The sequence below is a fragment of the Triplophysa rosa genome, linkage group LG4 (genome assembly GCF_024868665.1).
Source record: "Triplophysa rosa linkage group LG4, Trosa_1v2, whole genome shotgun sequence".
Lineage (NCBI taxonomy): Eukaryota > Metazoa > Chordata > Actinopteri > Cypriniformes > Nemacheilidae > Triplophysa > Triplophysa rosa.
Window position 1 is genome coordinate 15,313,395 of NC_079893.1, and position 16,517 is coordinate 15,329,911.

A 16,517-nucleotide genomic window follows, 5' to 3' on the forward strand; every position below is an offset into this window, starting at 1 on the left:
TATAAACATGAGCCTCGTATAAAAGGCAGAGGGGGAGGTGTCGCAGCACTTTACAATAACTCTTTTAGCATTTCCCAGAAGTCTAACTCTAAATACAATTATTTTGAAGTCATGGTACTTCATGTATCAACACCTAATACTAAGGATAAAACATTTTTTAAATTAATTCTAGCAATTGTAAATAGGCCTCCAGGGCACCACACAGATTTTATTAAAGATTTTGGTGGGGTCTTTTCAGAACTAGTACTGGCCGCAGATAGAGTCCTTGTCGTTGGTGACTTTAACATCCATGTAGATAACGATACAGATGCCTTAGGAATGGCTTTCAAAGACACCCTTAACTCCATGGGCATTAGTCAACATGTGTCAGGACCCACTCACCTTCGTAATCATACTTTAGATGTAATACTGTTTTACGGTATAAATGTGGATGACGTTAAAATCCTTCAGCAGAGTGAAGACATTTCGGATCATTATCTGGTATTATGTTTGCTTCACTGGCCTACGGCTGCAAATCAAACTCCTTGTTACAAATATGTTAGAACAATAACTTCAACTACCAAAGATGTGTTTCTCGATAATCTTCCTGAATTGTCTCAAATCTCTAGCATGAGAAATAACGTTGAAGATCTTGACATTACCATTGACAATTTTAACTCCACCTTCTTGGAAACGCTATACACAGCCGCTCCGCTGCGTTTAAAGAAGATTAAAAATGGCAGCCCAACACCGTGGTATAATGAACACACTCAGGCTCTAAAGAAAGCGGCCCGAAAAATGGAGCGCAACTTTAAGAAAACTAAATTAGAGGTATTTCGTACAGCATGGAAGGATAGTATTCGAAAATACGGGAAACCCTAAAAATGTCTAGATCCGCCTACTTTTCATCACTAATAGAAGAAAACCAGCACAACCCTAGGTTTTTATTTAACACAGTGGCTAAATTAACAAAAAATAAATTGTCAGCGACTTCAGATTCTGGATATCAGCATAACAGTGATGAATTTATGAACTACTTCACAAATAAAATCCAAGATATTAGAGAACAAATTATAACAATGCAACCAGAAGTGAAACCCGCTGAACAAACTAACTACAGCACCCCTAAGGAGAAATTGCAATTATTTTCTACCGTAGATCACGATGAGCTGTCTAAAATCATTAGATCATATAAGTCAACAACATGCATGCTAGACCCTATTATATCTACAAATCTACTGACAGAGATGCTCCCAGAAATTATAGATCCTCTTCATAGTATTATTAACTCATCTCTGACATTAGGACATGTGCCTAAAGCATATAAGGTGGCTGTTATGAGGCCCCTTGTCAAAAAAACCCAACTCGACCCTAGAGAACAAGGGAACTACAGGCCTATATCAAATCTACCTTTCATACCTAAGGCTCTGGAAAAAGTAGTTTCAACTCAATTATGCTCCTTCCTCCAAAGGAATGACATCAATGAAGAATTCCAGTCTGGATTTAGAGCATGTCACAGTACAGAGACTGCTTTGATCAGCATTATAAATGATCAGCTTTTTGCGTCTGACCGAGGTTGTATCTCGTTATTGGTGCTGCTAGACCTTAGTGCTGCATTCGACACCATTGACCACAGCACACCCCTACATAGACTCGAAAATTACGTCGGCATTAAGGGAATAGCTTTGAAATGGTTTAAATCTTATTTATCCAACTGTTTTCAATTTGTAGCAATAAACAATGAGGTGTCACGCAAATCGCAAGTCCAGTACGGTGTACCACAGGGCTCAGTCTTAGGGCCTCTGCTCTTTGCATTATACATGCTACCTCTAGGAGATATGATAAAGCGACACGGAGTTAGCTTTCACTGTTATGCTGATGATACTCAACTTTATATTTCCACGAAGCCTCATGAAATATAGGCTATATAAATAAAAAAAATTATATAGTCGATATAAAAACTGGATGAGTAACAACTTTTTATTACTGAATTCGGACAAAACAGAAGTGTTACTTATTTGACCGAAAACCGCCATACGTAACAACCAAGAATACTGCTTAACTATTGACAGATGTTCCATAAAACCCTCGTTGTCAGCAAAGAATCTTGGTGTTTTTTTCGATAGTAATCTGTCATTTGAGAGCCACGTCACCAACACCTGTAAAATTGCGTTTTTCCATTTTAAGAATATATCTAAACTACGTCATATGCTGTCGCTGTCAGATGCAGAGAAGTTAATTCATGCATTCATGACATCAATACTAGATTACTGTAATGCACTGTTAGGTGGTTGCCCTGCAGGCTTATTACAAAAACTCCAACTGGTCCAAAACGCGGCAGCTCGAGTTCTTACACATACAAAAAAGGATGAGCATATTAGCCCGGTTCTGTCAAGCTTGCACTGGTTACCTATAAAGCATCGCGTTAACTTTAAAATCTTGCTTATTACCTATAAAGCCCTACATGGTTTAGCTCCGCAGTACCTGAGTGAACTCCTCTTGTATAACAGTCCTTCACATGCATTATGCTCTCAGGCGTCCTGTCAGTTGGTAATACCTAGAATTTCAAAATTAAGTGCAAGTGGTAGATCCTTTTCCTATCTAGCGCCTACACTTTGGAATAGTCTTCCTGCACTGTCCGGGAGGCAGACACACTCTGTCAGTTTAAATCTAGACTAAAGACAAATCTTTTTAATCTTGCATAAACTACACTTCCATAATATAAATCCTCTGAGGGTTTAGGCTGCATTAGTTAGATCAACGGGAACCAGGAACAATTCCAACAACAACTGATGTACTTGTTGCATCAAAGAGTGCAGAAAAGTACTCTACTCTCAGCCAGTCTTGTCTCATTGTTCCAAGGTTACCACAGCGAGCAGGATGCAGTTCATGGCCTGACCTGATGGTAGAGAGGAGAATGGGAAGCGGCGACCTGACAAGAGCTGAGAGGATAGAGCTGGATAAAGAAGGACGCGGCGACCTGACACGTCTTCACTACAAAATTGAAAATGCTATTAGATTATTAATGATAATCTTAAATCTATAATTTAATTTATTAGTAAGTTTATTTATTTTTATTTAGCCTTGTTGTGCAAGCACTGCCAAGCTTGTGCAGAGGCAGCAGCTTTTGCCAGAGGGGAACTGGAATCCCCTGGTTGGGCCTGGGTTCTCCTGAGGTTTTTTTTTCTCGATTGGAGTTTTGGGTTCCTCGCCAACGTTTGCATACTGTTTTGCACTATTTGCCTGGCCGGGGGGGGGCTGCTTTACAATTAGAATTAGAATTTTAAAGTTTTACTTAATTAATATTGCATATAGGAATTTATAGTCCGTTTAATATTTGACCTGTGTTTCTCTCTCCTTTATCTTAAATGCGTGAGTGTCTGTGTGTGTGCGCGCGTGTCTGTGTGTGCGTGCGTGTCTTTGTGTGCGCGCGTGCATGTCTGTGTGCATATTGTGTGTGGAGCGTTTGTATGTGGGTATGTCTGTCTTCTGTGTTTTCACCTTTTTCTTGTTTTTACAGGTATAACTTTAATTGTTTTGCTTATAGTCAATATGTCTCATGTACAGCTGCTTTGGAACAATGCAAATTGTAAAAAGCGCTATATAAATAAAGTTGAGTTGAGCATACAGTAGTACAAAAATGTTTTACTCACATAAGATTGCTGTGCCATTCCTATTGGATCCAATATTGACGGCACAGCACTGCTTTTTCATTTTAGTCTCTCCGCAAATCCAGCGTCGACCTGTGCCTTGTTCACAAAGGAATCCGCGGTGAAGTGAACAAAAGCTTAATGTTTTGCACATGTGAGCTGGAACATCTTTAAAAATAAACTTCAACCATGCATTACTAATGTCGGAATCCGAAGGAAGGTTATGCAGCGACTGTGTTCTTCCACAACCCGGCACTGACTGCACAATATTTTGCACTCTTTAACGGCATGTTTATTGCTTGCTCGCTCTACCTGGTTCCGCGCAACATGTTATTTCAGTACTGTCATGCGCGAACCAGTGGGCGGGGCTAGAGAAGTTGTCGTTGATATTCTTCTGTGGAGGCGGTGTTCAACCTATCTATGATATAGATAGGTGCAATCCAGGACCTGGTGTTCGCTGGGCCTGGTGTCAATAACAGTTGTAATTTCAGTAACAAGGGCTTTTTCAGTACTGACACTTACAGGATGTTCGCTTGAATACGATTACCTCTTATATAACAAAAGCTCGGGTTAAAATTGACGTCTTACACCGTATCCACACCAGAAGCGACGCAACACGACAAAATACATTAGAAACGCAATAGAACCCATTATAATTTCATATTTTGTCCACACTGGATGCGCGGTGTGACACGACAAACCCATTAAGAACAAGCAGGTTGTCATGTTACGTCGCGCCTGTCGCATCCGGTGTAGACACGGTGTTAACTCATGACTCCTTTAAGCATTATTGTATTATTGCCTCCTTTTGACAAATTGCTTCATTGTTTCCTATGTTCTCTGTAAGTCACTTTGGATAAAAGTGTCTACTAAATGTAATACCCGGAGAATTCAGCTCTCCGGATGTGCGCCAGTCGGTCTGCGCATTGCAGCATGGAGTAGAACACAACTGTAGCATATGCTTTTACACCATGTCTATACTGCACGCGAGTGGCGGATGCAAGGCAAAAAAAATACAATAGAAACCATTAAGACGCTTTTCACGTTGCATTGCGGCACATCCAGTGGGATATAATTTCTGATTCTGGCATGTGATCAGCCAAGGACAAAAAAGAAGGAATACTGCACGCACCCTCACCCAGTGGTGTAAAGTATTGGAGTAAATGTACTTAGTTACTTTACTTAAGTATCTTTTTGGCTACTTTGTAGTTGTACTGAGTATTAAAGATATTAGCAACTTTTACTCTCTACTTAACTACATTTTTGAACAAGTATATGTACTCTTTACTCCACTACATTTGTAATGACTAATGCAATTACACATTACATTTTGCATGACACCTATCTTATAATTAATATCGCCATTTACAGGGCAATGAAGGTACTACAATCTTGTGGATTTTGCCATAACTTACAAAAACTTGTCAACATGGCTTCTTTATATGAATATGAGTGCAGTATCAGGTAGATGTCAATCGCTGGCGGTTTATACACGGTTAGCCCTTACCCGCTATTTCTACAGTAATATATTGGCAACACTGTTGCCAGCTAGTTACTGTAGGTCACACATCTACAAAAGCTCTTGTTTTTAAAACTAACTCTTCCTAAATGTGCTCTAAACATGTTTGCTCAAAATTTGACCATGTGGTGGGACTATTGCCATGAAGTGATGTAAACCAGTAAAAAGAATGTATAGTATTTCAATTTTCAAAAGTGCTCTCACACTATATAGACAAAATATTAACCTATAGAATGAGTCGGACACAGAGAAATGAACAATCCACATATGAATCTCAACAATGGTGACAATCAACTGAACAGCTTCATGCTGCAATGCATGCTGGGTACATAGTACAAAACTCATTCATGATTGTTTGTCACCATTGATGAGGTTTGTATGTCAAGTGTCTAACTGTGTCTCAATTGCAAAGAAAGATTTTCTGACAGAGATCTTTCCATTATAACATGTAATCACTTTACCAAACATATCTTAATAAATCTTAAATGCTATATTATTATTATTTAATGATTGAATTCTTTCAGATGTATCTTCAGTTACTAAGCAAACATAAAGTTGCGGTTCCTGTAAAGTCCCTTTCAGTGTTATTGTATAAGTGTACATTTTAAAGCTACAAGAAAGTCAAAGAGTCCAACCAAAGCAAACACTGATCGCCATAATGGTGACTTAAAACATAATTGAACCACTATGAACTAGAGTTAAATCTCAATAAGATCTTACACAGATGACAGAAATAAAGTGAAAGTGGTGTCTGTAATATGTGAAGATGTTATTGATGTTTGTGTTTAATTCTCCTCTGGTGAAATCTTGACAGATTTATTGTGTTCATCTGTTATTTACACTTGTTCATCTAAGACTGTGTGACTTAAGTGCGTTAATAGATTCTTTAATAATGTATCTTCAAACAGCCATTGCAGTAGTTTACTGTAAAACACCTACAGTAACTAGCTGGCAACAGTGTTGCCAATATATTACTGTAGAAATGGCAGGTAAGGGCTAACCGTGTATGTGAAATGAGGACATGACTGCAGCTGGCGATGAGGCCCAAACCAGCATGTCCAGTGCAAAAAGGCTTTGACTTTTTAATTCTACTTAACATTATTTTATTTATCTGTTATATTGAAGAGACCCTTTTGAAGGAGTTTGGTTTACTTATGAGCACTTGAGCTTAAATGAGACTTAGGGTGTTTGTAATGACGTAGGTTATGGTGTCGACCATGATTTGTTGCAATTTTGAGGTGTTCAGTCTTATTATGATTTAAGAAAATAAATGCGATTGCTCTCCTCACAAATCAACTGTTTTTCACTGACGTGTCTCTTAAGTGTTGAGGACTAGTGCTTCTTTGAGCCTACATTCAGTATGAGTAAAATACTCAAGTACTGTTAAAATCAGATACTCGGAGACTTTTACTGAAGTCGTTTTGGAATTGGTGACTTGTAACTTGTAATGGAGTAATTTTCACTGCAAGGTATCTGTACTTTTACTTAAGTATGGTTTTCAGGTACTCTTTACACCTCTGCCCTCACCCAACCTTCCCCTATCAAAAAATACACAAACGTAGTCTTTATTGGTAATAGTTAAATGTCACATCATTAAAAAACAGGCAACTATTTGCCAAAAATAAATATGTTGCAGTTAGCAACACAAAAACAAATCAACATAATTACCATGACTGACAATTTTGGTATTATCAGTTAAAGGTGTCATGAATTAAGAAATTGATATTAACCTGAGCTTTTGTTATATAAAAGCGTCATTGACGTCATTGATATGTTGAACACCGCCTCCACAGAAGAATACAATGACTACTTCTCTAGCCCCCCCCCCCCCCCCCCCCGGTTCACAAATGACTTAAGCCATGTACACAATCCTGTACACATTCCAGTCTTGCCAGATTGGGCGGGTTCCTTGAGAGCGGCTAGCCCCGTGTCATATGTGCAAAAAGTGAGGACTTCTTTCAATGTTGTTGAAACATGCAACGTATTGTGCAGCGCATGGTTGTGGAAGAACACAGTCGCTTCCTTCGGATTCTGATATTAGGAATGCGTGGTTGAAGTTTATTTTTAAAGACGTTCCAGCTCACGTAGGTAAAACATTGAGCGTTTGTTTGATTAATTTCACTGTGGATTCCTTTGTAAACAAGGCACATGTCGATGCTGGATTTGCAGAGAGACTGATATTAAAAAGCAATGCTGTGCAGTCAATATCGAATCCGACCGTAATCTTATGCGAGTAAAAATATATGTACGATGCATCACTATTGCTTTGTTAGAGATCGCTTTATATGTCCTGATTATTTGTAACCTACGTGTCTAACCAAGTTTACAGAAGGCTCCAACTAAGCATGTAGCTTGTCAAACAGACACACAGAAATGTACATCACAGGGCACACTGCTGTCTTTTGGAACTGTTATCCAATCATAGCAGTGGGCGTTTAAAACCGAGCATTTCTTGAGCCGGCCTCAAAACCAGGGAAGAAAATAGCCTACTTCTTATTGATTTTTATGTTGTTGAATGTAAAAACCACGTGAACGTCATAAGTAGACCTCAGACAACAGTATAAAATAATAAAAAAGGCGAGTTCATGACACCTTTAAAATGTTTATCAGTTTAATAGTTTCTAACAACTAAACCATGTTTAAATCAAATAGGTTGATGTTTTGTGCTAATATCTTATGCTAATGTCAAATAAGATTGCATTAACAAATAGCATCCCTTGAGTACTTTACATTACTTTTTATTGTATTGTCATCAGAAATAATTTATTATTAAACAATAATTGAACACAAGAAGTGAAGAGTGCTGTGGCCTTAAGAGATTTCCACACACAGCCACTAGATGGGGCTGTATTTTTATACAGCGCTGTCAGCATTAATCCGCATGTAATAAATGCTGCATGTTGAGATTTCAGTTCATTTAAATGTATGTATTTAGTAGAGACTTCATTCCAATGCGATTTATAGACGAGGACTCTATTGAGGACCGGGAGTGCCGCTTAGAAATAAAATGAAGAATCAATTGATTAATTTCATAATTGAAAAAAAAATGTAAACAAATAAATCACTGCATCTTTACCGTCGAGAACTGTTGTGAGAAATCCTCGACGAACAGCCCCCCCTTGCGAGATGGGGGCATCTGCGCAAGGTTCAGCCAGAGGTGTCTCTCCTGGACAACTAAGGTGGACATCGTGCGACCCAGTTCCTGCATAAGGCCTGGGTCAGACTTTCCCCTGTGCAGCTCTTGCATCCAGCTGCGGTGGCCCGGGAAAGCATGGCTGACATCTCAGAGTCCGCTTCATCCTGGGCTCGACCACCCGAGGGCGGGAGCTCCAGTGAATAGTCTGGGTCTGATGCCAGTTAGTCACCCTCCGTTGCTTGTACACATAGGCAGTGTACGAAATTAACTTCTGTTTAACTTGCCATGTTATGTAGTTATGGCGTGGAAGGTATACCGTTACTGTTTTAATGACGGTAGGTCTTTCTTGCTATCTAATGAAATTCTGCCTTACATTTACTTTGTATGACAAGTGGGAATCGGGGCTATCCTAAAACTGAGCTGAAAGCTGATTGGTTGCCCCCACGTGTGTACTGTCCAATGGCATTTTTTAACTCGATTGACAAATGGATAAAGAAAAGCATTTGGCAAATGCTTTTAAAATGTGCTTTTAAATATTATTTATTAATGAACTTTTTATTGTTCTTTTTCTGCTTTTTAAAACATGAATTAAATAAACAGTTTTAAATGTATTTTTTAAAATTAATTGTTTTATTGTTCAATTTAACTACATTTTAAAACACACATTAAATAAACCATTTTAAATAGTCTACTAATTTCTAAATTTAAGTGTGTGATTTTTTTGTTACCATTTTTATGTTTTAATTATTAAACTGATCAATTGATTCTTCATTTTATTTCTAAGCAGCACTCCCGGTCCTCCATCTCTAGAAACATTAACAAAGATAACTTGCAGAATTATGTTTGGAATGAATGAAGTGGTCGCTCTGCGCCTTTATAACAAGGATGTGAATGATGTAGAGAGTATAGAAACGATCCAGTTGGCCGTTTAGATGATGATGGCACGCACATCCCAAAAACCCCCACCCCTCAACCCCGTCACAAATAAGCGAGGTAACAAAGTACGGAAATCTGTATTTATACGTGCTGTTCACAACGTCATGCGATAAACAGATCTGGGTCACACATGAGCAAAAATAATTGGATCTTAAAGGTAGTGTTGTCACTTTCTTTTACAAATTCATTTATATAACACCTCATCCTTTTCACATCCAAAATACAAACCAGTCTCTCTGTGATCCATCATCATTGAATTGTCACTTCTCGCATAAATGCATAGCACCATCATGAATTTATAACGTCTGTGCATTATGTGTCTGTTTCGGAGGCACAACATCAGGTATGATTGCCACATTTTGGGGTTAAAAGTTAATCTTTTTGAGACGCTTTTTATGAACCAGTCTTGTGATATAATATCAGGCAGGATAGTTAAACACACTGTCAAGCCAGCTTCAACATTGCATTGTTAGACTTTATAAAAATGTTTACTGCACATCTGGTATACTCTCATTTGGTGCTTGGCAAGTGTTTTTAGGCTCTGCTTGTGCTACTTTAAAGGTGGGGTGTCCGATTTCTCTTAGCCGTTGTTGATGTTCAAATCACCAAAACAAACACACCCCTATCCCCATCTTTCGCTTTCGTCAGCGCTCGGCTAATGTCCGTCCTGTGCACTGTGCACCTTACTGCTGATTGGCTACAAGGTTGTTTTGGTACTCGGCCTGACTCAGTTGTCTAAAGCGTAATTCGGAAATCGGTTACCCCGCCTTTAAGTCTCAAGAGAATATATATTTTATTAACAATGTTTAGATAAATGTGACGGAAAAAAACACAAATTTATTAAGAAAATTTGCTCTTGCAATGCTGGAATCATGACCTAGGTGGTTAAAGTTCAGCTCATGTTTTTACCACCCATCCCCCCCCCCCCATTTTCTGCTATTCCATCTAAATGTTATTGAGCAAAATCAACAGCTGTTCACTCTGATGCCACCATTCAATTCACTGTATTGTTTAAAAAGGACAACACTCTTGAAAATGCAAACCTGCAAACGGGTGTTCATTTCTAAAAAGTAAAAATTCTTCTTGGAGTCAACAAGAAACTCCACAGTGCCCGCTGAGGAGTATTTCACTGCTTTAGCCAGCAACACAGCCTGCTCTCCCATCTTTCTCCGAGTATCTGGGTCCAGAAAGGTGCTAAACACACACAAACACACACACAAACACACACTTGAAATTGGCTGTTTAAAAAGTTGTACAAGCAAGCAACTTAGCATGTGTGACACAAGCAGCCCTGTTCAGACTTAGTGAAGAATACTTATAGTGATAGTATAAAAAAGTAGTATAGTATATAAAAAATCTCTCATCATTTACTCACACTCTTGTCATTTCAAACCTTTATGACTTTCTTTCTCCTGCAGGAAAAAAAAGATATTTTGAAGAATGTTGGTAACTGCCCCCATTTACTTGCATTGGTTTTGTGTCCATACAATAGAAGTAAATGGGGGCCAGTGGTGTTCTGTTACCAGCTTTCTTCAAAATATCTTCTTTTGTGTTCTGCACTAGAAAGAAAGTCATACAAGAGTGTGAGTAAATGATGACAGAATTGTATTTTTGGGTGAACTATCACTTTAAGAGACATGGACGGCACTCACTAGCAGATTTCCCAAGAATCTCTGCACATGGAATACTATCAAAAATATTAGTTATGTCACTCCAGCCAGCATACAGTATATATAAAGTCAGGGGCAGTTCTAAGTTGAGTGGATGTCCAGAGATATGTGTTCGAATACAGTGGCATAGCAAGTCAGGTCGGGGCCCACATGCAAAAACTTTTAACAGGCCACTTTCCTTCTGTTCGTGACCGCATTCGATTCCCGTCTCGAGCTTCTTCTGTCAGTCCCACTCCCCTGTCTCTATCCAAAGCTTTCCTGTCTGTTTTCCACGGTCCTATCAAATAAAGGCAAAAAAGCCCCTAATATATAACTTTAAAAAAAAAGAGGGGGAAAAGCGACGCAGCCAGCGTTTTGCACGTGCTTTTACACGCAACATGTGAACAGCCCTAACATTTTGATTAGGGCCCGGTTTCACAGACAAGGCTTAAGGCTATTCCCAGACTAAAATGAATGTGTGACTGAATATAACTTGCCCAGAAATGTCTTAAAATATTTCAGTGCCATTTTTTTGTCTCAAGATGCACACCAGTAATGTATTCTTCTAAGGCATTTTTATAAAAGCGATATAAATATCTTAATTTAACCAAGGCATAGTCCTGGCTTAAGCTAAACCATGTCTGTGAAACCAGGCCTATATGTATTAAAATTATTAAATTGAAGACAACTAATAGGGACAATAAAGACCTCTCTACTAGCCTTAACCTAACCATACACTTTTTTTATTAAACACTCGTTAGCCATTTTCAAGTATTTTCTTCATTTTGTTGAAAATAAATGCCTGTATGATCTGATATGTGATGTGAATGTAGTTCGGCAACAGGTGGATTCAATCTTGCACTCAGTACTTATTGTCAAGCGTCTTACTCACTATGCAACAGAAGCTGCAGGGAAAGTGGTGTTGTTCACTCACATTTGCCCATGGGTCGACGCGCAAAAGATGCAAAATGTAAACAGTCCCTAAGTGATTCATACACAGCATGGTAATAAAACATTTGGGGCTTTACTGAAAACTTTCGGGGCTTCAGCCCTTTAGCCCACCCCTGTATACAGTATATCATTTGTATTTATTATTTATATTTTATTTTATTTTCAGAAGGAAGTTGCCTCATGCCTCATCTCACCTAGGCCTGTATGTAAAGACCACTGGTATGCTTACACATTATTACAAACTCCCCCTAGTAAGTTAAAGCAGGCTCAGACTAAAGGAGCGTTAGGCCGAAACTTGGTCTGTTTGACCCAGTTTCTCTGGAAGTACATTTCAATTCAATTCAATTTATTTATATAGCGCTTTCATAATTTGCATTGTTACAAAATAGCTTTACAGGAGAAAATAAGAAAAACAGAAAAACACAGAAAGGTAAAACACAGCACAGTGCATGGTGTTTATAGACCAAGCAAGATCATTCTAATAAATAATATCTAATAAAAAAAAAAATGCAGTCTCCCGTTGAGCAAGCCAACACTGCCCTGCTGTGGTGGGGAACCCAAACTCCAATGATGAATAAATCCTTTGATGTGTCATAGATGTACGCCGACCAAGTCACCGAGCAAACGTCCATGAAGAACAGGGAAAGCCCACCAGCCGCGACCCAGGAAGGCCCACCCGCCCAAACCGTGCGGGTCCAACCCGGTCCCACTCCACGATCGACACCAGACAACAGAGGAACAACCAGGGAAAAATAGTAATAGCATAATGTAACTTTATTCCTCTGTTGTCCGACATCGACCACAAAACAAGACCAACCAGACCAGACCCACACAGTCCCAACAAATGAAACGCCCCGAACTACAACCAACAAGCCCCACCACTCCCTACAACACCCACCCAGCTACCTCCAATCAATGTCACTGAGTGCAGCCATAACTTCAAACTGCTGTCATGTGATGTAAGTTTAGCATTAAATTCCAAGTACTGTAAATTTAGCATTAATGTGACAAGTAATCCATCTTTGCTCTTGGTTGGGGATGGAATTGTCTGAGCTGGGATGGTCAGATGGTCCCTTTGCTCTTGGGTGGTGATAGAATTGCCTGAGATGGAGCTGGGATGGTCAGTCAGTCCTCAGGCTCTGGCAGGAGGATGGCACGGGATTTTCAGATGTAGCTGGTGTAATCTCTAGTTGGGGATAGGTATATGATGTTCATCTGGGCCTGGCGGAATCTCTATTCCAGGCAGGATGCTCCAATGGGCATCCCGAGGCGGGGGCAGAAAGAGAATAATTAGCGTAGCTGCTGTTCATTAACTATGCATTAATTGAAAGCTTGGCTAAAAAGATGTGTCTTTAATCTAGATTTAAATAGGGAGAATGTGTCTGACCCTCGAATAGTATCGGGAAGGCTATTCCAGAGTTTAGGTGCTACTTATGAGAAAGCTCTACCCCCTTTGGTGGATTTAGTTATTCTAGCTGTTATCAAAAGTCTGGAGTTTTGAGATCTTAGAGAGCGTGATGGGTTGTAATGTGATAGAAGCTCTGTTATGTAGATAGGGGCTAAACCGTTTAAGGTTTTATAAGTAATTAAAAGAACTTTAAAGTCAATACGAGGTGGTCTGAGTTCGGTTGCTCTGGAACTGTGGCGCAGTTCGCATGAATATGAAAGCAACACGGACCCGGGTGCGCACTTGATGAGGAAGTAAAGTGACCTGCGCATGCGTTTAAGCCGATTACAATGTATTTCCTTCAATAAAACACATGTAAGAGATGTTAGTGTTGATGACTTACCTTGGATTCGAGCAGGAGTGATCCTGCGTCATATTTCTGCGTTACGAGTGGAATCAGAGCGGCAGGTCAATGGTAATCCACTGTTTCCTAAAAATAGTCTGTTTGCAAGCAGCAGAAAGCTGTCTGCATGCAACGCGCATACAGTAAATCCAAATGTCATTTACTGTGCTGCGCATAATAGCACCAAATTAATAAAAACACAATATATTGACCCGTGTTCTGTTTTCTGTCATGCGCCATGCTCATTTTTGATGATGTAAGACGAACATACCAGGGTTCGACAGAATCAAGTAGAGTGTGAAACCAAACCAATGCTGCAGGGGGCGCCGAGAACAATCGCACTCAAGTTCGGACCGCAGCAAACGAGCCCAATCTGAAAACAGCCTTCTTCTCCTCCTACCTGCATTTAATGCTCACTTTTCAGTAAAATAACTCAAACAAACCTGGGTGCCTCCTCCACCACTTTCTGGTTTCTTCTCTGGATGGAGCACTCTCTCTCGTTCAGCCACAAAGCATTGCCATGTTTGTCTGCCAACACCTGCAAACATCATAAATAATTGCAACTAGTAGCACAAACATCCATAGAGCAGCACCTCCTAAACAGTCTCATTTACAATATTTTTACAGTTGTTACTATATGTAAATCACATCATACTCTTAAAGTGGTAAGCAGAATGTCGAAACAGTATAGTACAGGTTAATATGAAAGGACATTGGAGAGCCATGTAAAAAAAAAGATGTGTGATATCCCTTATCAAGATTTGCCAAAATGAAATTGGTGAAAAGCTTCATGTGGTGGGGATTAATTGGAATAAACATAAGAATTTAGGGATATTATTGATTTTTAATATATTAATATTAGCGCTGGTATCGATTCTGATGTGCCGATTCCGATTCACAAGCTCTCGATTCGATTCAAGTCAATTATTATAGATTTAATACAAATCCTATAGATATTTCTAAAAAAAAAAGATCAGTAAATATCACATTACAATGGTGTATTAAAAAATGAAATGAAGAGCCACAAACCTGTATATTAAACACACTTGGGTATATTGAAACAGAACAGGTTATTTTACATTTAAGATACAGTATAGCTAACAAAATTTCACAAAATTAGCTGTAAAAAGGGGCTGCAATCATGTGAACCGCTGCCTTTTATGTGAAGGTGATGTTGAATTCGACGACACACCCGCATCCGCCATGTTAATTAAGCAATGAATGACAGATATGCTCCCTGTTGTAACATCCACCCATTGTAAAAAGAAAAGTGACATTTAGTAGATAGTAGTAGCAATAACATTCACGTTAATGAATGTTCAGTGCTTGCGGAAATATGAAAAAAAAAAAAACTTTTTAAATCAAATTTTTTAATTAATATGTCCAATCAGAAAGATTGTCCATTATCAGTGACCAAATTGTTTAGGTCTGAAATATTTATATTTAGACTGATCTCATCCCCCATTTACTGCCATAGTAGGGAAAATAAATACTATGGGAGTCAATAAGGGATTAGATCTGTTTGGTTACTGACATTCTTTCAAATATCTTACTTTATGTTTAGGAAAACAAAGAAATGTATACAAGTTTGGAACAATCTGAGGGTGAGTAAATGATGACAGATTTTTCATTTTTGTGTGAACTATACCTTTAAAGGAGCCGTATGTAACATTGACACCTAGCGGTTGAGCTTGGTATCGCAGTCCAAATTCGAAATAGTGGGGAGGGTTTTTCCCCGCCCCTCCTCGTCCTCAGACTCGACGCTCACAGGAGTTGCCAGACACTTTCCACAGGAGTGTAATGGAAAGCATCAACTCTTACACTAAGTTTATCTGATCATTTATACGTTTGCAGTGGTTTTGTTGTTTGCAAATATAACTCAATCAGCAGCTCGTTTCAGAGGTTCAGTCCGTCGGAGGTCTCATTTACAGGCCATATTGCTGTCTCGTTTAAATAACCGTAATAAAATGGTATATTACTCCTCGTAAATTTAAAAAAAAATCGGTAATTCTTTCTAAGTTTGCAACGTAATTGTACCAGAAAGGGTGGAATCTGCTATCTCTGACCCAGATCTTTTGTTTTCTGCAATATGCTTTGATTGTCGCCAACTGGCAACCGAGCTGTTGAAATACACTAGTGGGTAAATCGTCAGTGGGCGGGGTCACACGGAGCAAACCAAAAACAGACGTTCCGCCATGGAACGCACATTTCAGAGTGGAATAACTGGCTATAGCAGTGTTTTTTGGACACACCAATATATGAACTTAGCATGTTTCCTAAATGTCTACAAACATATTAAGGTATTGTTTTGATTTAATACAGTAAAATTATTACATACAGCTCATTTAAGGTTGACATTTGCATGGAATTTCATAATGGTAATATAACAATAACGAAATGTGATCAAAACAAAAAAGGCGAGCAATAGAGTAAGAGAAACCAAATTTGCGGCACTAAACTGTGAGAAAAGCAACAACAACAAAAAAATATTATCGCTGTTCAATGTTATGCTGCCCATATTCATAAAACTTCTAAGATTCCTCTCAGAAAGCTCCTAATTTAGTTTAAAATATTGTAACTAGGAATCTTAACCTAGAGTGATTCGGGACTAATCTGAGAGCAAATTCTAAGAGCGAGGAAAATATAAAAATGTTAATCTTAGTGAGGAGGCAGGGCTGTCCCCGTTTCTAGGTATCTAGGTTCTTTTGAAGACTTTGATTGGTTGTCCAGGAAAAAAGTGCACTTTTAAAAAAGCATCTATTCTAACCTTTCACTTTAAAATGACAAACACACATTATATGTATATGTATATGTATTATTATTATTATTATATTTGCCATGCTGTTAATTTCTTATTTAACATATTTGATAGGCCTTACAATGAGAAACACTTAAATTTTTCTCTGT

At 38.7% G+C, this 16,517-nt stretch overlaps 1 protein-coding gene across 1 annotated transcript in view; it reads right to left on the reverse strand.

The window, feature by feature from the left end:
• pcca (propionyl-CoA carboxylase subunit alpha) overlaps positions 1-16,517 on the reverse strand; it is a 244,348-nt gene that overhangs the window by 153,377 nt on the left and 74,454 nt on the right. The window contains exons 9-10 of the mRNA XM_057330928.1: positions 14,054-14,148; positions 10,264-10,414 (exon numbers count right to left, since the gene is read on the reverse strand). Of these exons, the coding sequence (XP_057186911.1) occupies positions 10,264-10,414; positions 14,054-14,148 (246 nt within the window). The remainder of the gene's footprint in view (positions 1-10,263; positions 10,415-14,053; positions 14,149-16,517) is intronic.